This window comes from Takifugu rubripes, chromosome 14 (assembly GCF_901000725.2).
Source record: "Takifugu rubripes chromosome 14, fTakRub1.2, whole genome shotgun sequence".
NCBI classification, from domain to species: Eukaryota; Metazoa; Chordata; class Actinopteri; order Tetraodontiformes; family Tetraodontidae; genus Takifugu; species Takifugu rubripes.
In genome coordinates this window covers 8,459,746-8,487,022 of record NC_042298.1, presented here as the reverse complement: position 1 = coordinate 8,487,022, position 27,277 = coordinate 8,459,746, and the positions used below count along the sequence as shown (strand labels likewise).

The window sequence follows — 27,277 nt, the reverse complement described above, 5'->3', positions numbered from 1 at the left end:
TAAACCTAACGTGACGTTGCGCTATATCACGTGAAAGACACTTACGCTAGCCAATTAAAAGCAGAGCCCGTCCCCGCTGGACCAATGAGCTTCCAGGGATTTCCTGTAGAGGCAGTCCTTCTGAGAAACAGTGCGTATCGGGTTAGGTTGTTAGAAAGTTAATGGCTGGGGGAAAGAGATCCTCCTCAACCGTCGCTTCGGGAGAGTTTGTGGATTCCCTGAAGTAAAACAAGCCAAATTCCCTAAAGGAAGAGCCTGGAAGGACGTTTAAGTCAACAGCTAGCTCGATAACACACGTATAGTGAACATAAGTATGCAGGATGCAGTAGCCGGGACGGCAATGCTGACGGACGGCTTCGAGGACGAGATTGACTCGGTGACTCCTCGCTCCCCAGTGGCAGGGATGGGGGTAGGAGCGACACCAGGAGGAGTCGGACTAGGGGGCATTGGGATTGGTGTTGGCGGAAAGAAAGTGCGTTTATACGGCGAACCAAGTGGACCTGCTGCAGAAAGACTGGATTTCAAACTGGCTGCCGCGGCCGTCCTCTCCTCTGGTCCGGGATCCGGCAGCGACGAAGACGAGGTTTCAGAGGTAGCTAAGCTACGCTAGTTAGCTAAGCCTTAGCAAATAGCTAGGCAACATTCCTCTTCCTCTTCTAGCACAGGCTGGCTGAGCTAGCGTTAGAGTTAGCTCGCAGTTGGCAACCACCCCAAGGCCGCTAAAAATTTGTAAATTTAACCCACATTTCGTGGGAGTAGCTGTTATTGACAGGTTAGGTGCTTACGGGGCGTTGTGATGTATGTCATTTATGATGAGACACAATCACTTGTCAACGCTGAGAAGCGCAAATGTTTTATTTATGCAGCGTAGGCTGCGACCACGGCCTAGTTCGGGTGGAAGCGTAGACGGCCTCGTTTGGTGATGTCGTCTCGTAACACCCATCGCAAGTTTGCAGCTCTTTCAACAGCTTTCCAGCTCACGAAGGATGCTTATAAGTCTACGGAGATGTACAACCATCCCCGTCGCTACGAGTTTATACATGTGGGACAATTACGTCACATTTTCAAAAAGCGTAAATAAACTGCGATCGCTCCCTAACTTTTGGATACGTTTCGATCAAGTTCACCCCGTCTGGCGGATCGCCACTCATCGTCCTTAGGTGTTGACTAATAAACCCGTTTTTGTTTCCTGTCTGTAATCAGCACAACGATCTGTTTGCTTCAGCTGCATTGCCACAGTTTAGAGTAACGATTTCGGCGTGCATGCGGTGGAAGCTGCTCATGGCCAGCTGATGACAACTACACCTGAACGCACTTGGGCCATTTTAGATTACACAGAACTTTTTATTTTCCCACAACACCTGTTTGACACGTCTCCAGGTATATTTTGTTCTCGGAGGCCGGTGTGATCGAGCGAGATCTGGACATTACACTTGGCAGATTCCTCGCCGTAGCATGTGATCACATCTAGCAGTGGGGAGTCCTCATATTAAATTGCTGTAGGGTAATTAAGGATTTCTGGCCGTTGTGGTCTAATTAAGTTTAGCTTATAGAACAATCTCAGCCGACTGGAGAGTGAAACCCATCACACTTTGTTGCTCGCTAAAAGGATTTGCACAAAACTGTTAAAGTTATTAGTCTAATAACACTTTCATGGTATGTTATGTACTTTATCACACCCCCCTCCCCCCAAAAAAGTTGATGTAGCAATTTACTGCCAAAAGCACTGTAATCGTGAAGTCATGGGTGTGGAGAGAAGTTGCTCTGCAGAGCAGGACACATTACCTCCTGAGCTGAGCTCAACTAATGCTTTACTCAGGACCACATGTCTGGCACTATAAACATGACAATTTAACATGTCAAAATGTCAAACGACATTAGTTTTGTACAGTTGCAGAAATATTGCAGTTCCAATAAAGTGGAAACAATGATTTGTGCTAATATAATCAAGTAATTGTGGAGAATTGCTGTCGTTGCTCTTCAGTTGTTGAGTTGTGCGCTGGTTTGGACATGCAACACATGGTTTATGGTTTAAGCTAAACTTATGTTCATTGTGCATGAATCAAAATATTGCCATTAAGTAGACATGACCTTGTTTTGCCCATCACCAGACCAGTATCCTTTCTTTTGCATGCCATGTATTTATGTGAGCAGACGCTGTAAAATCACCTGCTGGGCATAAGCAAGCACAATCATACAATTAGAGGAGGTTGCTGTGCCCACAGATGCACCAGTTCTGATTTAAACACTGGCTATTTCAATTAGTTTGTTAATGTCTGACCTTAGTGTCATTTCCATTATCACACAGACAATTAAAATGTAAAAGGGTATTTTTCCCCTGCGTTTTCCTCCAGCTGAAAACTCGCTGCTCCAGGCAGCAACTAAAATCAGAGCCCCTGGATTAAGCAAATGCCATTCTAGGCCTTTCCACTTCTCTGGATACCAACACTCGGGCAACTGTAGTTCATTAATGGTGAAGACTGATGCCCATTGTTGATTACAAAGGCCCCGGTAGAACTACGTTTCCCATGAGCAGCTTTGTGCTGCGTTCCTTTCGTACAGTTGAATTCCGCTGCGATGTTGAATGCTGACTGTCAACACATGTAGCCTGAGCTGCTGCTGCCTGCATATGCAGACATGTGGAACTGTCAGAGGCTGTTTTCAACATCCATTACCGACAGTTCTCTCAATATCTTTTAAAATAGGGCATTTTAGTACGTCAACAACTGCTGTGCTCTGTAGGGCCGAGGACGTTCATCGGGAATAATATATTTCCTTTTTTCTGCCCACATCGTCTGGGTGAACCCGATTTAAAAACTGCCAGGGTTAATTTAAATCACAATTTTCTAATGGCATTATTGCAGCATTGCCAGCCATGAGGTTCTGGAGCACAGCTGTATTTGATGCTTCCAGCTCACAGATTCTTTGTGATTGTCCTCCTTGATTGAGGAGAAAATTTAAAAGAGCTTCTATAAATGATAATTAAAGAACATTTTCAATCTTTCAGTAGTAAATGGTGGTGCTACATCATCTGAACAAACCAGATGGGGAGTGCTTGTTTCTCCTGGACTCTCACGCTCACAACTTATACTGTATCTTGATGCTGAGCGGATCTCTACAGGAAGCCCAAAACTCTTCTAAAAACTGATAGTTTACACTGTTTCTAATGGCAATCTTTACATCCAGTGGGAGGTGTTTGCTCCGTTTAGTCACTAGTTTCTCCTATGGGCGTTGACAACCCGGTAAGGCAGAATCAAACGGTCTGAGTCGACTTATGTGTAGAGGTGGGTAGATGTCAGTGGGCTTTAGTTTTTACTCCTGTTTCATCCAGTTACCTCTCAGCTGTTTTCTCACGTGCTTGGATTTTCTAGGGCTTTTTTTTTGTTAAAGGACTCCATAAATAAACAAGTGTGCTCCAAAGCTTCTTTTAGTCAATGCCTTACGAGTGGACACCGTTTTCTGACTGTTATCTGAATATTTTCCTTAATTCTTGCAGGTGGAGTCATTCATTTTGGACCATGAGGACCTGGATAACCCCATCATGAAATCGGCGTCAGAATTGCTTTTGTCCAGCGCCACAGATGGTGTCGATTTAAGGACTGTTGATCCAGAGACGCAGGCCCGACTTGAAGCTCTACTGGAAGCTGCAGGTACGACTACTTCATCTGACCTTTATAGAGACTTGGTTGACATTTGAGACTTACCTGATATTCATTTGTAGTTGTTGACACACCCTTTTTGGGATAGACTGCAGTGTGTCTCTCGCCCTCTGTTCAGCCATTGAGGGTGACGACACACGCGCTGCCTAAATCCTCATGAAGCCGGACTCCCCTGTAGTTTGTGTAATGGGGGCCCTGTGTGGGCCAGTGGTGGGTTTGCGGCTGTAGATAAGATTCATTGATGGAGTCCGGGGGCTTTAGGAATTTCACGGGAATAAAGTGTGCACGCCTGACCTGTCTTCCCAGAAAGTGTAAATTTAACGCAAAGCTGTGTAGGTTTCTAAGCAATGTCGGAGCCTCCCTCTGCCTATATCACATTGAGTTTGGATTGTACTGCGCTCTAAAATGGTGTTGACAGAGGCGAGTCTGGATTAACACAGATGACAGATTGAGTTTGATAACGGGTCCTTACACAGCTAGAACACATTTAAACCCTGCTAGCTTTGCGTGGTTTACGTCTGCACAAAATGTTAACAATAGTCAGGAAAATGTAGTGTGATTTAAAGTTCGGTTAACACTTTCAGCGACGGTGTTAGGCAGTCCATTTTGATCAGTCGATCGGGGCTGAGTGTCCCGGCCTTGTTAGGGCTTACAATTATTGCCAAGCAGATTATCGCCGCCACACACTTCAGCCTCTGCACTGTTAAAACATCCTGTGGTAAACAGCTAATGACCAACCTTCTATTGCCTTTCCTTCCCTGTTGGTTGAAGGTTGCCGGGTTATTTCACCTGGTTACTGTGAAGGAGAACAGTAATGTTGTGGCAGGAAGATTTAGTCGAAATAGTTTCAAATGAACCCCAGTAATACTACTACTAATGAAAACACTGATGAATGCAAGGTGAGGCTAATATTGTCCGGAGAGCAGTGTGTATGTGGCATCTGTACGTGTGCGTGGCTGTCTGCAGTCAGCAACGGTGTGAAAGTGTGTGGAGGGCGAGTTGCTGCCGAACACTGAGCGGGATATGCAGAGATCATTTGTGAGTGTGTCCCAGCGTGCACCGCCTGTAATCATTGATGCAGCTGTTGGACCAGTTCCAACACGGCACATTCGCTACGACTAAGCGAATGCTGAATAATGCGATGCAACATGCTGAACACACCACGGTGACGCGTCTGCTTGTAAACATAGTTTATTTTAGGCCAGCAGGTTTGCACTCGGCACGTTTTTTGTGGCATTTCCATTGGGTTTGGAAAAACGGTGTAAGCCGAAGCCGTCTCAAACTGTGTGTAATGCACTGTGATAGTAATGAATTAGTTGAACAGTGTTAGGAAGATGGTGTTAAAGAATGTTAAAAGCATCCACGGGTATGAAAGAGAGGGGAGGATGAATCCTTTGCATTTGCTGAGTCAGGAAAGCATGACCACTATCTCAGAGGAGCGACCAGTGAAGCAGTTTTTATCACTATTTTGCCTTTTTTGTTTTGTGTTTTGGAGAATAAATTGTATATTAAAATGAGCCAGCATGTTGCAGAAACTGTGGATTTAGAGTTGGTATTTTTAATTATTGGAGTGAAAACTTATTTTTCCTAAAATTCCTGTTTTCTGTGGTGGAAGAGGTCGGATTTAAACCCACGTGTGTCGAGTTCATTAAAAAACATCACCTTTATCTCCTAATGGAGCAGATAAAAGTGCACAATTAGCATGGTGAAGCAAATTAACTACTAACCCCTAAAGAGGATCATTAATCAAGTGGATCAAGTAATTATTAAAATTTGTTTGCAGCAAAATGATATGTTCAGGTGCTGGGACACACAGTTTATAGTTACAATCCATCTTCCTTTTTTATTTTTTAAGAAATTATTTTATGGCTGTATATTCCATTTCTAAAACATGTGATCTTGAAATTAGAACAAAGAACTGTCTTTGAAACTTTCTATGGCAGGTTTAGCTCCATATGTGCAGCAAAGAGCAATCGTCTGGCTTACACGGTGTAAACGGCTTCCTTCGACTCCTTTTTGTGTGACGTTTTTGGCTGGAAAAGGTTGCAAATCACAACGGTAGACATATTTGTGCTGAAAATCTGGTGGGCCATCCATAGGAGAGCTTAAGATTTTATTCTGTGAGAAAGAAAACACTGGTGTCAGCATCTGCCCTCCTTTATTTGTGTGTTGTCATGTAGGTCAGATATGAATGACAACCTGTTAGGTTAACTACCAGTGTGTGAGGGAAAACACATCTTATAAAATAATATGCATACATTTAATAGTAGCTAGAATTTATATGTAATTTTTGGGCTATAACTTCTGCTTCCTCCATGAAGTCTTAATAAAAGTAGGTTTCTATTGCTGGCAGTCTCAGCTTTGATCCACACATTTGTGTCTTCCCATATCAACTACAAAGTGATGTACAGTCCCCACTATTATCATGCATAATTGATCTGTAATCAAGGTGGAATACCCACTGAAGTTTTACACAGTAAATTGTCCTCAGTGTTTACAGTTGAGAAAGTGTTAATGTTAATTTGCCTTTTAAATCTTCAGATCATTATACATTGTTAGAATTTTAATTTTTTGGAACAAAACCAATTGAGAATCAGACTTTCTCACTGTTTTCTAAGTTCGACCATGTCTCTCCACTTTAAAGAACACAACATTCTGTTGGTTTTGGCCACAACTGGGCCATCAGGGTCATCTGCCTGTATAGCGCATGAACACATATGGTTTATATACAGTAAAACATGAATGATTTACCCAACCTCCTGTTTCCTTCTACTTTGAGCTCCATTGTGAAATGGTTGTCTGAAATGGTTCTATGTTTAGCTCAAGTCACGGGCTCACTGATGGAAAACTGGGAAGCCCTCAAGGACCAGTGGTAACTTATTTTGGGCCAGTAAATTTATTGAGGCCGAAGCCAAGATGTCAAGAGCCACCACGTTATTTGTTTTTTCTTGCCTACTTTTTACGTGATTCCCCCAAAAGCTGACAAACTTTAAGAGTTTAAGAACTTGCTATTCTGTGATGCACATATATGAATAGATGACATTTTGATTTTGTGTGGTTGTTTTTTTTCCTCTGGAGTCATGAAAAGAATGTATATTCACAAATGCGTTTGCATTTTCTCTGTTTCTCCTCCTTCTTTTTGGGTGCGCTCTTACTCACCTGCGTTCTACAATGGATCTTCTGGCGTGCTTCGCTGTCATTTGCCATCAAACGCGGCAGGCATCGGTAAACTCTCCACCGCCGATGGTAAAGCCTTTGCAGACCCCGAGGTGCTCCGGCGCCTGACGTCCTCTGTGAGCTGTGCCCTGGATGAAGCTGCAGCCGCCCTGACTCGTATGAGAGCTGAAAATACATTGAACGCCGGTCAAGCTGACAAGTATGTATCTTGCCTATACTGACACTCGCATTAGCTGTTTATCCTGCATGTACTTATATCGGTGTCGATCCAGTTGTTTGCGATTCATTGCTTAATGTGAGACAAAACTGTTCTCACCTGCCACAGTGGCGGTAATTGTAGCAGTCTGGTTATTTTCAGCCGTAGTTTAGCAGAAGCGTGCTCGGATGGGGACGTCAATGCCGTACGCAAGCTGCTGGATGAGGGACGTAGCGTCAACGAACACACAGAAGAAGGAGAGAGTCTGTTGTGCCTCGCCTGCTCAGCTGGTTACTATGAACTTGCACAGGTGTGTAATGTTTTTGCTTTTAATTATCGGTTCACCTGCAACCAGCTTTTGTTTTTTTCAAAGGATCGCTAATGATTATTCAAGCTATGGGTCAGCATCATCTATGATGAAAGTTAAAGGGCTTTAATCTTAAATGTTGCCGACTGCTTATATAAAATATATACTATAATATTAGTACTAGTTAACTTATAGAGTTCAACAGTTGAACAACGTATAGGAAGACGGCTCGAATCTCTCCAAGTGTCTTTCTTCTCTAATCCGAATCAGTCTTTTATCTGCCACCTCAATCAGCAATCCTTGCACAGAGGCTAACCCTTGAAACCCTTGAATTAGGGTATTTATTTTGAGTGTAAGTCACAATGTGTTTCTAGTTTAATAATGTTGTCGCGTGTTTATAGTTTTGTAAATGAGTCTAAACATGTTTGTCTTTATTCTAATGAGTTTGGATTTTATTCTTAGGTTTTGTTGGCCATGCATGCCAACGTCGAGGACCGGGGCATAAAAGGGGACATAACACCACTAATGGCTGCTGCCAGTGGGGGTTACGTGGACATTGTGAAGCTGCTTCTGGTCCATGGGGCTGATGTCAATGCACAGTCCTCCACAGGTAGAAATAAATATGTTGGAACTTTCTGTCCAGGTTTGCGGATGCACAATAGGAAATTACATTTTGTTGCACATAGACAACTGTCTATAAATAAACAGTATATCTTTGCATATCAATTTGGGCTGTACACAAATGTTTCACTCTGTACAGGAAACACGGCTCTAACGTACGCATGCGCTGGTGGTTTCATCGACGTGGTGAAAGTACTGCTGAAAGAGGGTGCTAACATTGAGGACCACAATGAGAATGGACACACACCTCTCATGGAGGCAGCCAGTGCTGGGCACGTAGAAGTAGCCAGGGTACTTCTAGAGTATGGTGCTGGAATCAACACACACTCTAATGAGTTCAAAGAGAGTGCGCTCACACTTGCCTGCTATAAAGGTCAGAGCTCTGGTTCTGCTGTGCTATTAGCAAATTATTCTAAAATTACATTGGGACCACCTTTTAAAAGGAAATAATTTGATGATTTCTGTTTTTTGACTTGGTCGTGTGCAGGTCATTTGGATATGGTGCGTTTTCTGTTGGAGGCTGGAGCAGACCAGGAACACAAAACAGATGAGATGCACACAGCGCTGATGGAGGCCTGCATGGTGAGCATCTGACCCAAACCATTCCACCTCAAACTTTTACTGACATTTTCCAGTCAATTCTTATTCCAAGTCAAACTTATTTTGTTGTTTGCAATGCTTCATGCATTCCTTTGGGCAGCAACTTAGTGTTTTATCTGTTAACAGTTGTGAGAAAGGCTCTCGAATGAATTCAGTGTTCAGTCACATCTGTAATCAGTGATGATTCGGTGCTGTGTTTACCAATGTCAACAATACCTTTACTTGGAAAAAATCAGCAAATTTGTAGGATTTTCATGTCTTGTCCTAACGTTATTGAGGTGCTTATTTCTACATTCTGTCTCGCTGTCCCAGGATGGCCATGTTGAGGTGGCAAGGCTGTTGTTGGACAGTGGCGCGCAGGTCAACATGCCAGCTGATTCCTTTGAGTCCCCCCTTACCCTTGCAGCATGTGGAGGGCACGTGGAGCTGGCAGCCTTGCTCATAGAAAGAGGAGCCAACTTGGAGGAGGTGGGTGATGAAATGGATGCCCAAATGCCAAAACAAGTTTCATCCCGCAGTGTCTGTTTGTTTTTGCTGTAATGAATATCCTTGAACTTTTTGATAGTTAACTGTCCTGCTCTTACTGAAATTAATTGCATTGAATGTCACACAGTTAAGTCTTAGGATGGCACAGTTTGAAACGGGTGCTAGGTTTCAATTTGCCTTGGGAATTTAAAGCACAATTAAGTAGTTAAACAATTTAGAATCTGGGAGAGTGAAATAATGGAAAATGTATAAATGTCTTTGTTAGTTTCTAAAATGCCAAAGTTTTCTCAGTTAGGAGTGGAGGAAAAAAGCAGACACAGGCCAATCGTGAGGTTTGCATGCAGAAAGTTATGCTTTTCTCCTGGTTTTTTTAACCATTGTCACTGTTGATGTTTAGGTCAATGATGAGGGCTACACCCCCCTGATGGAGGCAGCTAGAGAGGGGCACGAAGAGATGGTAGCACTGCTGCTTGCTCAAGGTAGACGTGTATGCATGTAAAGGTGCACACTAAATTTTGTGACATGACAACAAAGACCTAACCAAGGGTTTGTGTGCATTGTTACAGGTGCTAACATTAATGCCCAGACAGAAGAGACCCAGGAGACAGCTTTGACTCTAGCATGTTGTGGAGGTTTCTTGGAAGTTGCCGATTTCCTCATCAAGGCGGGGGCTGACATCGAGCTGGGCTGCTCTACGCCTTTGATGGAAGCTGCACAGGAAGGTCATCTGGAACTGGTCAAATACCTCCTAGCTGCAGGTGAGCAGAGAGGAGGGAAAGTGTTACCATGGGATAATGAAGGGTCACAACTGGAATTATTTACTGGTGTCTAAAACACGTGCACAGATACGTAACAGACCCTCTATAAATAAAAATTGATTGATTGATGTATGCTTGTAATCCTAATCTTTAAAATGTTGGTTTTCAGGGGCAAATGTCCATGCCACCACAGCAACTGGTGACACAGCATTGACATATGCCTGCGAGAATGGACACACTGATGTGGCAGATGTGTTGTTGCAAGCTGGAGCCAACTTGGTATGTCATGAATCCTCATTGGACCACAGACCTATTGTTGATGGTATTTTATTGTTTCTGTCACAGTAGAAATCTGAGAAATAGGATTTTTATTTTTTTTATTTTTTTAGAAATATGTTCACATTTTGATTTAGTTATCTCCTGTTAATATCATTATATATATTTGTATTTAATTTGCTTTTTAGGAGCATGAGTCTGAAGGTGGGCGAACACCCTTGATGAAGGCAGCAAGAGCAGGACATCTCTGTACAGTGCAGTTCCTTATCAGTAAAGGTGAGTCAATGTTTTGACTGAAAGATATAAAACACTATTGGCCTCTGTTTATTTCAGTAATTTAATTTAATTTTAATTGAATAATTTAATTTCCATTTGTCTGTAAAGCAATTTTAACTCCACGTACTTTTCATTTATTTCACTTTAATGGGGTTTAACAAAATTTTAATTAAACCAGAAGCAAATAAAGGTTAAATATTTATGTGTAATTTCTTGGCCAGGTGCTAACGTGAACAGAGCCACTGCCAACAATGATCACACGGTCGTGTCTCTGGCCTGTGCCGGAGGACATCTGGCCGTGGTGGAGCTGCTGCTGGCGCATGGGGCGGATCCTACACACAGACTCAAAGTACATAGCTGACCATCTGAAAAGAGTGTATATGCGTTGCTTTGTTCAACAATCTAAATTCCTGTTTGTTTCACCCGTGCAGGATGGCTCAACAATGTTGATAGAAGCTGCTAAGGGTGGCCACACAAATGTGGTTTCCTATTTGTTGGATTATCCCAACAACATTCTCTCTGTCCCAGCCCCTGATCTTTCCCAGCTAACTCCACCTTCACAAGATGCCTCTCAGGTGAATACATGGGTTGGAAAAAATCAACTATGTCCCAATTATGTCATTTGTAAGAGTGTGACAAATGTAGAGATCTGACTGCATAAACCTATTGTTTCTTTTGTCAGGTTCCTCGTGTCCCATTCCAAGCTCTAGCTATGGTTGTGCCCCCTCAAGAGCCCGACCGAGCACCATCAAACATCAGCACACCCCAACCTGTCTCCAGCAAAGGTAATCGCATAAGGTTTTGGGCTTAGTGAGTCTTGTTAATCTCTTTAAACTAACCCGATCTGCAATGATTTGATGTTGTGCTGTTAAGTGAGCATAATGATTGACTAGTATGTCTTTCATTCATTTTAAGGCATTTCTAAACAGAGACAGGCAGCCCTTCAGCCTGGCGTCCCCGGTTCTGTTGTCCGGGGGCCAGACGCCGAACCCCTGCCACCTTTCCACTTGTGCCAGCCATTAGAGTGCATTGTGGAGGAAACGGAGGGGAAGCTAAATGAGCTAGGTCAGAGGATCAGTGCCATTGAAAAGGCCCAGCTTCAGTCACTAGAGCTCATTCAGGGGGAGCCCCTCACCAAAGACAAAATTGAGGAGCTGAAGAAGAGCAGGGAGGAGCAGGTATGATTTAGGACCTGTGTATTTGATTTTTATGTAATATTTTAATGAAAGTATATCTTTACAATCAACTCCACTGTTGACAAAGTAAGGGTGATGTCTTCCCCTACATAGGTGCAGAAGAAGAAGAAAATCTTGAAGGAGCTGCAGAAGGTAGAGCGTCAACTGCAGTTAAAAACACAGCAACAGTTCACCAAAGAATACATGGAGGCGAAGGGTTTAAAGGAGGAGCAGGAAGCTGGACACAGCCAAGGCCCAGGGCCGGGACCTGGAAGTACATCTGCGACAGGGCATCTTCCCCCCACGCCAGGTTCTCTCGTCCACACCAGCTCTGACACTGATGAAGAGTTGAACAAGGAGGGGGAGAATGAGGACCAGCCACAAGATGACGGGGAGGAGGTGAAACTCTCAGTAACTTAGTTTCTTAATCACGATATGTCTGATACTCTTCTAAACTGCCTTTTTAAATACATTGTCAGGAAGAGGAGGATGATGATGAAGATGACGATGATGATGAGGGTTCAGAGGATGAAGCTATCGGAGAAGAGGAAAATTATCCCAAACTTCCTCAGGTGGGCACAATCCTGTATAGGGATGGGCCACAGCCACCGCAGCAGCCTCCTCTACCCCCTTCGTCACAGGCCCAGCCACAGCCTCCTCCCCCGCCTCTACAGGCTGCCTTCGTTCCTATTCAACCCCTACCAGACTACAACCCCACAGACTACCCAGGAAGTCCCAGCCCAGAGTTGCAGAGGGTACTGGTGGGGCAACAGGGGCAACAGTTGGCTGCGTTGGGTCCAGGAATGATACCTCAGCAAGCTCCAGATGGGCTTATGGTAGCTACACCTGCACAGACGCTCACAGACACTCTGGATGACATCATGGCAGGTAAGTGCATTTCTTGTACTATAACTGGGATTATTATAATTTCTCATTAACCTATACTTGACCTATATTTTGTTTTCTCTTGTAGCTGTGAGCAGTCGGGTGCCCATGCTAAACGCTACAACTTCCCCCACGCCCCTCTCTCAGCCACCCACGCAGATGCCCGCAAACATTGCCTCACCCCCTTCAGTCCTACCCCTCTATCCTTCTGTTGACATCGATGCACATGTAAGATTCAGTACCAGATTTACCAAAAAGCATACATGAACTTAAGAACATGAGCTAGTAAATGTAGACCCATTCATTTATTTTTTTCGCCCCCAGACGGAGAGCAACCATGACACAGCGCTGACGCTAGCGTGCGCAGGAGGACATGAGGAACTCGTATCTGTTCTCATTGCACGGGGGGCCAATATTGAACATCGGGACAAAAAAGGTAGACATCAAAAACCTTTCAGGATTTTACAAAGAACAGAGGAGTCTAAAATGGATAATTTTATATGATTTTAAACGGTTAAAAATAAAACCAACTTCATTTTCCCCCCAGGTTTTACCCCTCTGATCTTGGCTGCTACCGCTGGGCATGTAGGAGTGGTAGAAGTGCTGCTGGACAAAGGAGGTGATATTGAGGCTCAATCAGAGAGAACCAAAGACACACCTCTGTCCTTGGCCTGTTCTGGGGGACGCCAGGAGGTGAGTGTGACTTCCAGTTCACCTTTTACCATTAAAATAATGTCTCTGTGGCATAGGAAACTCAGTCACCCTCCTGTTTTGGTCAGGTGGTTGAGCTATTGCTGCTCCGGGGAGCCAATAAGGAACACCGCAATGTTTCTGACTACACTCCTCTCAGCCTTGCTGCATCTGGGGGTTATGTAAACATCATCAAGATTCTGCTCAATGCTGGAGCTGAAATTAATTCCAGGTAAGCCAAAAATAACAATGTTACCTAAATTGTGTAAGACAAACATCTTTTCCATACAATTTTTCTAATCTGTACAATATAATCATGAAAGGCTTTACTCTGTTGAGGTAGTCACTTCTCGGAGATTAAAAGATTTCCATGAACAAAATGAAGCTAAATGATCCAATGATTCTTGTCCTTACCAGGACCGGCAGCAAGTTGGGAATCTCTCCTCTCATGCTAGCAGCTATGAATGGTCATGTGCCAGCAGTGAAGCTGCTGTTGGACATGGGTTCAGACATCAATGCTCAGATTGAGACCAACAGAAACACGGCTTTGACCTTGGCATGCTTCCAGGGGCGGGCTGAGGTTGTCAGCCTGCTTTTGGACCGTAAAGCAAACGTGGAGCATCGTGCAAAAGTGAGGGTTCTGGGATACGTTGACCACTTAATGTTGATTTATGTTTTTAGGCCTAATGTATGGGTTTTTCTTTTTAATGTAGACTGGGCTTACACCTCTGATGGAGGCCGCCTCGGGCGGCTATGCAGAGGTGGGTCGAGTGCTGCTAGACAAAGGAGCAGATGTCAATGCCCCACCTGTTCCGTCATCCAGAGACACTGCCCTAACCATTGCTGCTGATAAAGGCCACTACAAGTTCTGTGAGCTTCTTATCAACAGGTAAATGCTGTGAACCACAGTAGAATTACAGGCACACTTGAGCCTATTATAATTTCTTGCTTTTTCCGCAGGGGGGCACACATTGATGTACGAAACAAGAAAGGAAACACTCCTCTCTGGTTAGCTGCAAATGGTGGTCATTTTGACGTGGTCCAGCTTTTGGTACATGCAAGTGCTGACGTGGATGCAGCAGACAACCGGAAGATTACTCCACTCATGGCTGCTTTTCGAAAGGTGCAAACTACGACCAAGTAGAATCTTTGCATGACATGCTTCACATAATTCCCAAACTCTGCTCACTCAGTTATGCCTAAATTTTCAGGGTCACGTAAAGGTGGTGCAGTATATTGTGAAAGAAGTGAACCAGTTCCCATCAGATATTGAGTGCATGAGATATATTGCCACCATTGCTGATAAGGTAAGTAAATGAATTTCATTTTCTTCATTGATTTGTTGCTGATACATGCCGTGTCTGGACTGATAGAACTGGTTAAGATATTTGCAGGAATGTAACAACTTGTTACTGTTGCAGGAGCTGTTAAAGAAGTGCCATCAGTGTATGGAGACAATTGTCAAAGCTAAAGACCAGCAGGCAGCTGAGGCTAACAAAAATGCTAGCATCCTCTTAAAGGAGCTAGACATGGAGAAGGTAATTTTTAATCTATAAAACTGTTCTCGAGACACAGACAATACACTGAAAATTAAGATTTACATATTTATCAATTCATTTATTCATTAAGGTCTAGTAGAGAGTGTCCACTGGACTGTGAAGAGTGCAATTCAGTTGACTCTGCTACACCTTAATGGATTACTGTGACCTGGAAAATGAGAACCTACCTGGTCTCGCTTATTTAGTCAACTTTTTCTCTGACAGTCTCGGGAGGAGAGCAAGAAACAAGCCCTGGCTGCTAAACGTGAGAAGCGTAAAGAAAAACGCAAGAAGAAGAAGGAGGAACAGAAAAGGAAGCAGGAGGAAGAGGAGGGGCAGAAAACTAAGGAGGACTTGGCTGAGATGCAGGAGCAGAAGGAAGACTCCGCTGATGGTATTTTTTTTAAAAACATTTGCTATAAAACACAAAATTACCAGTTTAAAGTAAATGGCCATAACCAATTCTGTATGACTGGACACCCACCAGAAGCAGAAGTTCCTATCGAGCCTCCCAGTGCAACCACCACCACCACCATCGGTATATCCGCCACCTCCGCCACTTTCACTACAGCTTTCGGTAAGAAACGAGCGAGCGTGGCCACTACCCCTGGCACCAATCGGAAGAACAAAAAGAACAAAACCAAGGACTCTTCGCCCAGTGAACCCATCATATTACAAGATCCGCAGGTAAGCTTTGTGTTTCTTTGTATCATCATGAGCTTTGTGGAGCTAATCACTAAAAGTCTAAAGTACCTGTGTGTGCTCTGAAGGTTGCGTTAGCACAACACAAGGCTGACAAGAACAAGATCCATGGGGAGCCACGGGGTGGTGGCGGGGGTGTAACGGGTGGAAACAGCGATTCGGACCCCTTGGACAGCACCGACTGTGCCAGTGAGAGCAGCAGCAGTGGGAGCAAGAGTCAGGAGCTCAACTACCTCCCTGACCTCATCTCCTCTGCCTCCTCCTCTTCGTCCTCGTCATCCTCTTCCTCAGTCCCATCCTCAGGAGCAACCCAATCTCATATTCTTTTGCGTGGCCCAGAGAAGAGACACTGTCCTCAACTGCAGACTGAGATCAAGATGGACAACAAGGTCACAGTTTCCATCTCAAAACCAACACAAAAGTGAGTCCTTGTTGGAAAACTGGTTGCAGATTTTTTTTGTAATGTTTGTGAAGTTACGGTAGGTTGAAAGAGTTGAAACATTTCATATTCATTGTAAGTGTTTGTAATTAGATTTGCCTTTGTGTAGCTGTTGTGAACTGATGGTGTGAACAAATCTAACCTGAAGTTCATTCACTTCTTCACAGAACCCCAGATGTGGTCGACTCCACCTCCAACTCCTTACCCTCACCGTTCAAGTCTATGGCTCTTCCTGTCTCCTCACCCAACAGTAAACTCAGTCTCACGAGCCCCAAGAGAGGCCAGAAGAGAGAAGACGGTTGGAAAGAAGTAGTCAGAAGGTCGGTGCTCTTTTTCGAAAGCCATTTATATTGAATGCTTTAAATGTTTGTTTGCAAGATTTATTATACACATATTTTAATTAGATGATAACCTGCATACACAGCAGTGTTGGCTGCATTTTAATTTCATTTTAGCTGTTCATATTTTTTCATTCAGTCATGGGATTCTTTATGCCATTAGTACCGTATTTTCCGGACTATAAGTCACACTTTTTTTCATAGTTTGTCAGGGGGTGCGACTTGTACTCCGGAGCGACTTATATGTTAAATAAATAAATTATTACAGAATTTCACATGCTCGTTATTTTCACACTGACAACCACAAGAGGGCGCTCTAAGCGTGTGTACTGAGGAACGAGTTCCTTTAGCGACGCAGAAGAAGCGGTGCTTCGTCTATGGAGTTAGACTTGATTTATTGGTAAACTTGCTCAAATGTTCTTTATGCTATAGTTATCTGAATAACTGTTAATATGTTACGTTATGTAACAAAGCAGACACGTACTCATTTCGTTGTGGGTCATGTAGCTAAATTTGTTACGTTAGCATACCGTAACCCTATTGCTAATCCATGCTAATGGATTGCTAATTGCCTTTCAAGATGAAATGATGTTCTTGGTCTCGGATTTTATCAAATAAATTTTCCCCCAAAATGCGACTTATAGTCCAGTGCGACTTATATATCTATTTTTCTTCTTTATTATGCATTTTTTGGCTAATGCGACTTAAATTCCGGAGCGACGTATAGTCTAGAAAATACGGTATGTGCATTAATAACGATAGTCATGTTTTATTTTTTGAAGATCAAAGAAGCTCTCTGTGCCAGCATCCGTGGTCTCTCGGATCATGGGGAGAGGAGGCTGCAACATCACAGCCATCCAGGATGTGACAGGAGCTCACATTGATGTAGACAAACAGAAAGACAAAAACGGGGAGAGGATGATCACCATAAGGTAAGCCCTCTGGTGGATTATAAACGCCATTGCAGCTGTAGATGTTACTACCTTTTTGGCACTTAGTTTGAGGCCAGTTGCTTCAATCTTTTAGTCCAAGACTAGATATTATTCAGCATATGCAGGTGGCCTCATTATTATTAAATCAGTATTAAATGCTGATCAGATCAGCTGAATTTCAGTAATGAAAGTGATGGGTCATTAATTACGAGAGAAGCAGGTCCAACATTTATTGAAAAACAAAAATGCACAGAGGGGTGTGTGAGTTGCTCGATTGAGAATCTCTAATCCAAGTATTTCTTTTTTTAAATTTCAGAGGTGGAACGGAGTCTACACGATATGCAGTCCAGTTGATCAATGCCCTCATTCAAGACCCAGCCAAAGAGCTTGAAGATCTAATCCCCAGAAATCACATTAGAGCCCCAGGCTCCAAGACCACCTCTGCTTCCTTTACCAGTACAACTGGGTCCACGAGTGCTTCATCCACTGGCCCTAAGGCATTAAACTCATTGGTCACCCCCACAGGTGTCTCCTTCCAAACGTCTTCATCCTCGTCTTCATCCTCCTCCCAGGCTGGAGGAAAGATTGGAAAGGGGCTATCATCAAATGTCAGACAGCCTTTCCCTGTCTCTCTTCCCTTAGCATATGCCCACCCTCAGCTTGCTCTTCTTGCTGCACAGACCATGCACCAGATTAGACATCCTCGCCTGCCTATGGCCCAGTTTGGGGGCACCTTCTCTCCTGCTGCGAGCACCTGGGGACCCTTCCCGGTACGTCCCGTGAGTCCCGGCAGTGCAAACAGCTCCCCCAAACATATTGGAGGAACCAACAGCAGCGCGGCAGCAGCAAGATCTAATCCAACCCATACTGATCATAGCAGTACGACCAGCTCCGCCACGTCGGTACCACCCACCAATGCTGCCGCCAACATTGCTGCTAACACATCCACAGCCACAGGGTCACCACATACCCCTAATCCTACCCCATATAACCCCCAGCCGGCCATCCCCACACCATCTTCTGTTAGAAAACAGCTGTTTACTGACTCCAAGCCAACAGGGGTCATCACATCTTCAGTTGTTGCTGCATCTTCTAACGGGAGCAATGCAGTACGAGGTACAGGGTCACCGGCACATCAGAACTCCTCAACGACAGCGATTGCCCCTCAGCAACCAGTCGGAACCATCTCACAACCCCCCATCCAGCCATGTAAAACGGAATCTAGTGCTGCGCCCCCACCTGGAAAAGACAAGCCCCCTCTTCCTGCAGAGAACCAGTCTGTATCTGCCACAGAGAGCATAAGTTCAGTGGGCTTCTCTGCTCCAGCTATGACCATGTCTGCAAAGGTGGAGCCTCTGCAGCAGTTACCACCACCACCTGCTTCACTGCCATCCTCTGAGGCTCCACCCGCTCTGCTCAATCCACAGCTAAGCTCACACCTCCCTACGGCTCCTCCCCCTGTCCTCTCTCATAGTGTTGCACACCCCAACAACACTGTACCCCATATCTCAGCCCCTGCACCAAGAGTCTCCCATCGTATGCAGCCAACAGGGCCTTACTATTCCCTCTCTGAGCAGCAACAGCAGCAGTCTGTGTTTGTGCCCTTCAGTCCTCAGCAGGAACCCACAAAACAGACCCAAATCCAGACATCCCAGCCCACCACTTTGCCTCCTCAAGCACAGACTCAGTCTCAAGGCTCCCTTCAAGTCTCTGCTAACCTTGGGATGATGAACGGATCACAGATGCATGTGGCCAGCACGGGCAAACCTCAGCAGATACCAGCAAACTTTGGTCCTGCGGGTCTCTTCAACTTCAGCAGCATCTTTGATAATAATAACCAGGTTGGTTGAGGAATGTTTGCTTATCAGACGGTGCACTGCTGTTGCATTTACGTATCCTAGTGTTCTTACTTGTGCTCATCTCTTGCTATCGCCCAGGTTGGAAACAATCATGTGTGGGGTGCTCTACCTCTGCCTGCTCGGTCACCTCCGGAACAGTCATATTCTGCGCCTCCAGCATATATGAGCGTGAGTCAAATGGAGAGTATGATGCCCCCGCCTCCTCCAGACAACTCCAAAGCCCCCGGCTGCCGCTCTGCCTCTCAGCGGATGGTCAACAGCCCAATCGGTGAGATAGTTTAATTTTACTTTTGACACTGTGATTATATGTATATTCTCTGGTGCTTAATAATGAACTGCTGCTTGTCTTCCATCACAGCTTTGACCAGCTTTGCCACCAGTATCTCTGGCAGCCCTGTGTATTTGCACGGTCATACAGGAGTTGGAACACCCTCGTTTAACAGACAGCACTTTTCCCCTCATCCTTGGAGTGCATCCACACAAGGTTTATTATTTTTTATTCTGCTCTTTGTATTTGTTAAAAGTAACATTTTTCTTATCTCGATTATTTCCAGCTAAGAATAATCAGGTATTAAATACAGCTGCTGGAATATAGAGACGACGCCCTCTGTTATTTATGGATTTGTAGAATTGCATTGACAAATGGCTTCAGATAAATACCCCAGTTTTTTTCAAAAACGTGGGAGACTGAAATATGTCAAATTGATCATTTTAAGGCTTAACTGATATGAGAAAACACAATGTGCATTGCAAGACACACAATTGGTGCAATGATTTGTATGGCATATGCAAAAGAAGCTCTCAGCTGTCCTGACAGTTACTCTTCATTATTTCTCTATGAGCAGGTGAATCACCGGTCCCACCTCCCTCTACAGTGTCTTCCTCTTCCCTTTCCACATCAGCTGTTGCCCCTCCTCCCCAACAAAAGCCTGGCAGCTCCTTGCACCAGGACAGGAAGGTACCACCACCCATTGGCACGGAGCGGCTGGCCAGAATAAGGCAGACCGGTTCAGTCAATCCACCTCTGCTCACCACCAGCTACACAGCATCTGTTGGACAGGGAGGAATTTGGTCTTTTGGCGTGGGCAGTGCCTCTGGTGAGGGTGAATTCGGTCGGTGTATTTGTCGTACAAGAAGGAAAGCACTTTTCTGATCTGACTAAATTGTGCATTTGTCTGCAGAGGCCATGTCTGGTTGGTCCCAACCCCTGATAAACAGCCACATGATGCACCCTCAGCTCCAGGCGGAGCAGTCGGCCTTCTCTCAGCACCAGCCAATGGAACAGGATGACACGGGCATTGCAAACCCCGCTAACAGCTACCATCAGCCTCAGCATTTGCCCAACAGCTACATGGACTTCCCCAAGGTACCCTGACTCATCTGTAGATGAGAACCTTTTATTTCTGTTAATGGATAATTAACAATTTTGCCTTTTTTTTTTTTTTTTTTTCTAAATGTTCAGGGGATGCCCATGTCAGTGTATGGCGGAACCATGTTGCCTCCTCATCCTCCCATGGCTGAGGGGCCAGGGGGGCCCATGTACAATGGTTTGCACACTGCTGACCCTGCATGGAGTCCCATTATCAAAGTGGTCCCAAACAATGCAGACAACTCTGACCCACAACAGCAGGTACGCTTCTTTCATGTTGAATCAAAAGCTGAAAATTGAGCTCTGGTCTCATATTTTTATATGGATAGTGCAAAGAATTCTAACGTGTTGGCCCTCACTTCCCTCAGGTGTGGCCTGGTACCTGGGCTCCTCATGTGGGCAACGTGCACCTGAACCATGTCAACTAGAATTGCGTCCACAGCAATCAAATGCACACAGCATGACGCACGGTGCAAACATGGACAACCATCAGAGGAACACGACCGAATACGACAAATAGTAAAAGAAAAGCGTACAACATGTTAATGTCAGACATGAGAGTGCAGAGCAGAGATTGAAGAATTGGAAGTTCTTTTGACCCCATTCTTTGACGTGTCTATCTCAAACATGGAAAGTGGAAATTGTACGAGAGCTTTCAGCAGCTTCTCGCCGATGCACGCATGCATCTGTTCAACAGAATCAGTTCTCTGCGTAGTGTAGTGATTTTGACTTAAACCCACATTCACCATTCTTGGGCTACAGGGGGCTCAACATGAAGTAGCTATTTAAACTCGGCCCAGAAATAGTTGATTACCTAAAGAGAAATCAAAACCTTTTAGAGTGGTAAATACATGTATAATTGTTTACATACTAAAAAGGGTTAAAATGAGAGTAAATTTCATGTCGTATAGTGGCTCTACTTTATGTAGCCTGTATTAATGTGAAATATTTACCTTAATATTCAATAAAAAGATTGAAAAGTAAAGTATGTTTCATTAAACATTTCTTACATTTCATGACATGACCATGTTTACTTTAGTTTATGACATGATCTGTATTTTATACATAGAGAATCCTTTAAGGTTTTAGAAAATTACTATTTTGTTATCACTGGAAATCAGCCGTTTTGTCAGGATAGAATTAAAGTAATGATTCTCTACAGACCGTGAAGAGTGTCTCGAGCCATGAATAATAGACGGAAAAGCTCACAATAACAAAATAAATCTTTATTCCACGACAACCACAGTAGATTTGATACATCTACATCTTTTTCGGAGGGGAATCAATTGGCTAGTTAGCGAAGGTAGCATTTTATTTTGATAACGGTTGTATTTTCAAAACCTGAGTATTTATAAGTTTAATTAAGGTTTTACAGATTTGTGTTTATCCGCTTTTTCGTTTAAGTGTAAAGTCATGCGAGTGGTTTAAAAAAAAGTCCAACTAATGTTAAATTCTTGAAGATTTTTTAGTTAAAATTCTTGGTTCTTGCGCACATGCATCATTCACATCCGGAGTATACTTTTATTGTGAAGGTTGGGGTCGTAGTTTATCCGGAAGTGCGTAAATCCACTATGGCGGCTTCCTCGGTCCCAACTACGCCCGACCAAAACGTTGAAACTTCGCTCTCTAACTCGGTGCCTTTTGACTTTGACCGGCCCCCGATTATCGAAGGCTTCAGCCCGCTGCCGAGAGTCAAGGACGAGACTTTCAAGGAGAAATTCACCAGAAAATCCAAGGAGAACCCTTTCGTCCCGATAGGTCAGTTACACAAGCTGCGCAACACAGTGAAGTTCTCGCCGAGTCTGAAATGATCCACTCGGCGGTGACAGCAGCTGCTCACAACTGGAGAAGCTGGTCCTTTTCTCCAGTTGTGAGCAGCTGTTGTCTAACCCTAACCCCGCATCGTTTGACCCCTCTGCCGGTTCCTCCAGGTTGCCTGGGAACAGCAGGAGCTCTCATATACGGGCTCCGTGCCTTCCATCAGGGGAAAACCAGACAGTCCCAGCTGCTGATGAGAGGACGCATCTTTGCTCAGGGCTTCACTGTGGTCGCCATTGTCGTCGGTGTGTTTGCCACAGCGATGAAGCCCAAACAGTGAGGACAGCCCTGCACCCGGGCCACCCCCGGCACCCGGGCCACCCCCGGCACCATGCCGCTCTCGCCTGACCTTTCAAACACTTTGCATCCTTTATCGGACACCTGGTTATCTTAAACGCTATTTATTGCTTTTATTGGTGGTCTTTTGCCAAAAAAAGCAAGGATTATGTTCATCCCTCGTTTCGTTTGGAGGGAAAAAGCGGATAAATGTGATGCCTGAACTGTTGTAACCTTGTGCCGTGACTAAAATGACCTGTATGACACCCGAGTCTGTCTTCTTTCAACGTTTGTATGAAGGTTATACAACACGTGACCTCTGGTACCCAGAACACATGGCATTTGAGCTCAACTGGGGTGACGCCAGTGGTTGTCACGGTAACACAGACTCCAGGAATAAAGCTCCGTGCATTTCCGGTTCCTTTTTTAAAATTCACTTTTATTTCCAGGATTCATCTTGTCCAAATAGGCAACATGTGAAAGTGTGTACATGGCAGCTGAGACTGGCGCCTCCCACTGCTGTTGTGTGAAAGGAGGAATTTTAGTGCTTCCAACCAGCGGACCAAGTGGAGAAATTGCACAAACGCTCAATAGTGGGGAAATTTAGCTCTTTGGTTGTCATGTTTCCATCCGTGGAGGCTCGACCAATTGGAAATCCCCAATAAAATACAGCCGAGTCCAAAATAAAGGCCACGAGTTTTCTTTTGGTGGATTCAGCTCCAGGAGGTGATGAAAACAAAATAACCCCCAATATACCTTGTTTCTTTCAAATTTAACAAGTCCCATCATTGATGACATTGTCATTAACCCAAAAGCTGATCTCTGAACATCTATCTTTAATAAGCAGCCGAGCCGTTTATGAAGAACGCTGCTCTGAGTCCAGTCAAAGTTAGCGCCGCCCGCTCTCTTACTCCCTGTAGACAATATAAAATATACAGAATAAATGCATCATTTAAACAAGAATGGAACCTGGAGCGTTTCTAATAAATACAGCTGATTATTGATTCTCCTGCTGTCTGCAGACGCCAATGCTAACGCCACTTCCTGTCTGAATGACCCGGCTCGTTGTGGGCGTTAAAAAAAAATATCTGTCACCTCTGAAACGAGTGCTAGCTACATTAGACGTATTTAGGAGTAAGGAAATGTGAAAACTACACTAGTAAGAGGCATTTGTGGTTACAATCTAATATTAAAAACCGAGCTAAATGTTTGAAACTGAGCAGAAATGCAGGTTTGCAAATGCAAAAATAACCAAAATATTGGCAACGCCATGCAACTAAAGTGACCTAAAGTAACACAACAGGAAGTGGGAGGAGCAAATTTACAGTAACAATATTTCCTCGTGTTATGTCTCATAAGAGAGTGTGTTATTATATAAAGTTATGGTGGTGGGGGGGCAGCAGGGCCTGGCGTGAGGTTGACGTTAAAAGGCAAACTTTCTCGAGGACGCCGCCGCCCGTCTCTAGCGGACCAGAGGCGTCTGTTTGAGGGAGATGAGGACGGATCGCATCCGGGAAACGTCCTTCGCCTGTTTGCTGGTTTTGGGGTTGAAGTCGCACAGGCGGGCCACCCTCTCCCACTCCGAGCCGGGGCAGCTGTCGTCCGTCTCGGCCAGGAACGCCTCCTCCGATGATCTGCTGGGACGGACGGGAGACGGTGAGCGAGCCCCCGAGTTTGGAGGAACGTCCCAGCACGCGTGCACTTCATGCATCCCTCTACCAACCGTTCACTTCTACGAGCCGGTCGAAAGAAAACTGTCTTTAGAGTTAAGGCATGCAAGAACACTCCTACTTTACAGCCATACGTCACTCATACTTTAATGTCACGATTATAAAAAGCTGGGAATTCTAAACCTACACCAAGCCTATCACATCAGAGCTGGGCTGTTTGTAGAAAGCCTTGTCAGCGATCCTAGCACAGGCAAGGCCGAGACAGCAGGAAAGAGGAGAGAGGAGAACACAGTCAGACGAGCACAGTCAGGGTTAGATTCTGCATTGAAGGGACGAGCTGAGGCGCCGAGACACTGTTCAGATGAGATGCTGATTGAAGCTTTACGGCTAAAGGAAAGGAGGCCGGAAGGAGAAGCTGGCTACAGGAGTCCACTTCCTGTCTCAACCCTCCCCGAGCAGATGTGGGCTGATATCATCTCATCGCAACACTGTCTCAGCGCTCTCACAGACACAGAGGAAGCGATTAGGCCCAAACTAGAGCTGCAGAGGAGGAGCGATACCGTGCCAGACTTGGACAGAGTCTGTTGGGGAGTGTGAGAGAAGAACAGGTTAGCGGGGTCAGGAGGAGGACAGGCTGCAGTGGTGAAACTGCCAGCAAAAAGGAGGATATTGTTCAACAGATGTGCAAGAGGTAAACGCTTCCTGTTTATCTCCTCTGCCAGTGTGGCAGAGGTCAAAGGTCGTCCCTTTCGGGGACGAGATCAAGTGATTTGCAAAGGAAATCCCGCGTCCCGGGTGGATGAAATGACACTGTGGCATTAAACATAATATGGCCAACAAGCAGCTAATGGGAGTTTGCGTCCACCCGCTAGCAGCAGCAGAAACCACCCTCGCCCGGGGCAAATATAACAACGCAGCAGATGGCAGCGTGAGCTCACGCCTCTTTTGTCACTGTGGAATGGCGGGTATCCATCTGCCCTGACCCTGGGGTGATGTTATGACACCATGCTAATCTGTGTCAACACAGAAGGAAGCTCACAGAGGCAGCATTGTTGCCGCGGCGCCTGTGTGTGAGGGGGGGGGGGGGCAGCTACCACATAGTTTGAGTGATTTCGACTCAAGACAACCAGAATCTGCCGATGCAGGACCGATCCAAGAAGCCGAACAGAATCTCCCTTCAATCACGGCGACTGTTAGCGCGCTGCTGCTAACCTGTTGTTAGCCTTGTTCTTCTCCATCTGCTCGCTCTGGTGTACGTGCCAGTCCTCCAGCTCCTTTTTGGCCTTCTCCCTCCACTCCTCCTCTTTTGCCTTGGAAGCCAGGTCTGAGCAGAAGACAACAACAAATTATTAACACGGACAAATGTGGCCGCGAGACGTTGCATCGCGCACACCACGAAAGGAAAATGTGGCGGGAAGCGTATTCCAGGGAGGACTCAGAATTCTGCTCTACAACCACCAATTTATTCATGCATCACTAAATAGATCTAATAATGTAAAACATAACCAGAGCGTCATGATGGGAATTGGACGTGATCACCCAGGAAGCACCTGCAGTCTGATTCAATCCCCACTGACCAGTTCTTGGCTCACCCAATTCTTCTAGGCGTTGTTTCTGCTCCTCCCTCCACTTTCGCAAACTCTCCGGCTCTTGTCTCTGAACATCCGCCTGGGCGATGGCCGCGTAGCCGTCCGTCGGCCCGTTCGACTCCTTTTGGCGGGACACGAGACAAGTCAGGACATTTCAACGTCTCACTGCGTCCATCAGCAGATCCACCCAGCCACGGCGGATGAGCAGGACGGTGCACAGATTCATATTCGATCATTTTGGTACTGCTTTAAAACAGACATACGCTTGTATTAAAAGGGGTAAAAGTTCAACTCATCTCACCTGAAACAAGTCTCCATTCATCGTGGCTGGCTCCTCTCCGAAGGGGTCTAGCATTGTGAAGAGTAAGGTTAGACCTGATCACGCTTCCGGTCTCCTCACCCTGACACAATGAATGTTTTACCTGGCGACAATAATTCATCTTTGCAGCCGCAGAAAAATGCAGCAGCACCTGTTTTGGATGCACTCGCGTCCGTTTACGGAACAGGTTTTTCTGGTCGTGACCCACCTGTCATCGTTGGCGGACCGATACAATCTGGACCCGTCGTTCAGCGCCACGTTTATTGCTTTTATTGCAATAAAGGCATCGGCAGACAGTAATTTAGCTGCGCTGAGCGACATCCTCACTGAACATTAGCATTCATTGTGTGTACACAAACGCAACTGCTAAGCTATGAAGCTAACATTACGCGAGCTTAATTGTGGTTAAGCAGGTTAAAAGGTAAACTCGCATCAGTGAACACTGCCTGAAATTATCTCCCCTAGTCAGACAGTGACTATCATTTGCAGATGGCGTTTTATTATTTATTACTGTCTGTTTGCAAACCAGGAGCTAGCTGGAGCTAACTCCGAGTTCGCTGTTGCTAATAGTCTGACGTTAGCCGCGACAACTTACCATAGTTGGCCGACTGGGGCTGGCCGTCCGCTCCATCTAGCGCATCAAATCCCTCGCCATCGTTCTCGATCCCGGCGATCTCACTCTCCTGTTGAGCCAGAAAGGCAGCGGCCGGGTCCTCTTCGGCTACGTGTGCTCCGTTGTCAGCCATCTTTCACAAAAGTGTTGACCAAGTTCAGCTAAATGACCTTACGCGGTTTAACCAGCCGGCTAACTAAAGAGTCAGTCAGTAAACCTGCAGTGGTAATAAAATTAAGTTAAAAAAAAAAAGCCAATTAGATGACTACAGGGGGGGACTTGAACGATTTTCTTGCCCTCTATGAGCAACCTAAGCTTTCTCTGATGATTCATACAACAATGATGGAGCAAAGCGGCGCCACGTACAGACTTTAATGGCGCGTTGTCTCCATCTGCTGGACATTTTTAGTCAATGCCTTAAATAAAACCTTATCTGTCATTGTCTTTATCTTTAATCCGCGATAACAGCTCAATAATTGCTGTCAACGCATACAGTAAAACCCAGTGTCTGTACTCACAAAAAAGCGAAAACTATAGCTAAAGATGAGGTTAAAACCTGAATAGTTTATTGTACAAAGGATGTACTGTTTCTACCACTTCCCTTGTTTAACAAACGGGTTTTCTATAGATCATTTAAATCAAACTACGACTAAAACCACACAAGATAACTGTTTTAATGCTGTCAGCGGTCACTAAATTGGCCCAGCTG

The 27,277-nt window shown here is 45.0% G+C and overlaps 3 protein-coding genes and 1 long non-coding RNA gene across 16 annotated transcripts; 2 read left to right on the top strand and 2 right to left on the bottom strand.

The window, feature by feature from the left end:
• The first annotated feature begins 133 nt into the window (after positions 1-133).
• On the top strand, positions 134-21,268 carry ankhd1 (ankyrin repeat and KH domain containing 1). The gene is made up of 39 exons (XM_029846949.1): positions 134-592; positions 3,497-3,650; positions 6,879-7,035; positions 7,180-7,342; positions 7,802-7,949; positions 8,100-8,333; positions 8,448-8,542; positions 8,867-9,028; positions 9,444-9,525; positions 9,613-9,804; positions 9,974-10,083; positions 10,269-10,356; positions 10,578-10,705; positions 10,788-10,931; positions 11,039-11,141; positions 11,272-11,534; positions 11,646-11,930; positions 12,011-12,419; positions 12,505-12,644; positions 12,741-12,852; positions 12,964-13,109; positions 13,196-13,338; positions 13,524-13,737; positions 13,820-13,995; positions 14,067-14,229; positions 14,318-14,413; positions 14,528-14,644; positions 14,870-15,038; positions 15,132-15,331; positions 15,415-15,767; positions 15,953-16,105; positions 16,906-17,055; positions 17,372-18,896; positions 18,993-19,182; positions 19,273-19,398; positions 19,760-20,011; positions 20,096-20,280; positions 20,377-20,544; positions 20,652-21,268. The coding sequence occupies exons 1-39, from the start codon at positions 314-316 to the stop codon at positions 20,709-20,711; spliced, it is 8,034 nt and encodes a 2,677-aa protein (XP_029702809.1). The 5' UTR covers positions 134-313; the 3' UTR covers positions 20,712-21,268.
• LOC115252302 (uncharacterized) lies at positions 5,540-7,290 on the bottom strand. Its single transcript, XR_003890711.1, has 3 exons — positions 7,153-7,290; positions 6,819-7,001; positions 5,540-5,777 (listed from the first exon to the last, which is right to left on the bottom strand). It is a non-coding gene; the product is annotated as an uncharacterized lncRNA (long non-coding RNA).
• A 537-nt stretch (positions 21,269-21,805) lies between the features above and the next one.
• Positions 21,806-22,643, top strand: higd2a (HIG1 hypoxia inducible domain family, member 2A). The gene is made up of 2 exons (XM_003970449.3): positions 21,806-22,041; positions 22,215-22,643. The coding sequence occupies exons 1-2, from the start codon at positions 21,855-21,857 to the stop codon at positions 22,379-22,381; spliced, it is 354 nt and encodes a 117-aa protein (XP_003970498.3). The 5' UTR covers positions 21,806-21,854; the 3' UTR covers positions 22,382-22,643.
• Positions 22,644-22,795: 152 nt separating this feature from the next.
• Positions 22,796-27,201, bottom strand: cltb (clathrin, light chain B). 13 transcript variants are annotated; one of them, XM_029846957.1, is made up of 7 exons: positions 26,551-27,201; positions 25,938-25,984; positions 25,625-25,757; positions 25,260-25,371; positions 24,608-24,628; positions 24,235-24,288; positions 22,796-24,014 (listed from the first exon to the last, which is right to left on the bottom strand). In XM_029846957.1, exons 1-7 carry the CDS (start codon positions 26,699-26,701, stop codon positions 23,840-23,842), a joined length of 693 nt encoding a protein of 230 aa, XP_029702817.1. In that variant the 5' UTR covers positions 26,702-27,201; the 3' UTR covers positions 22,796-23,839. The 13 variants fall into 13 exon arrangements, with proteins under 13 accessions (XP_029702817.1, XP_029702818.1, XP_029702819.1 ...); XM_029846958.1 differs by having other exon boundaries at positions 22,796-24,011; XM_029846959.1 differs by having other exon boundaries at positions 25,640-25,757.
• Between the last annotated feature and the right edge of the window lie 76 nt (positions 27,202-27,277).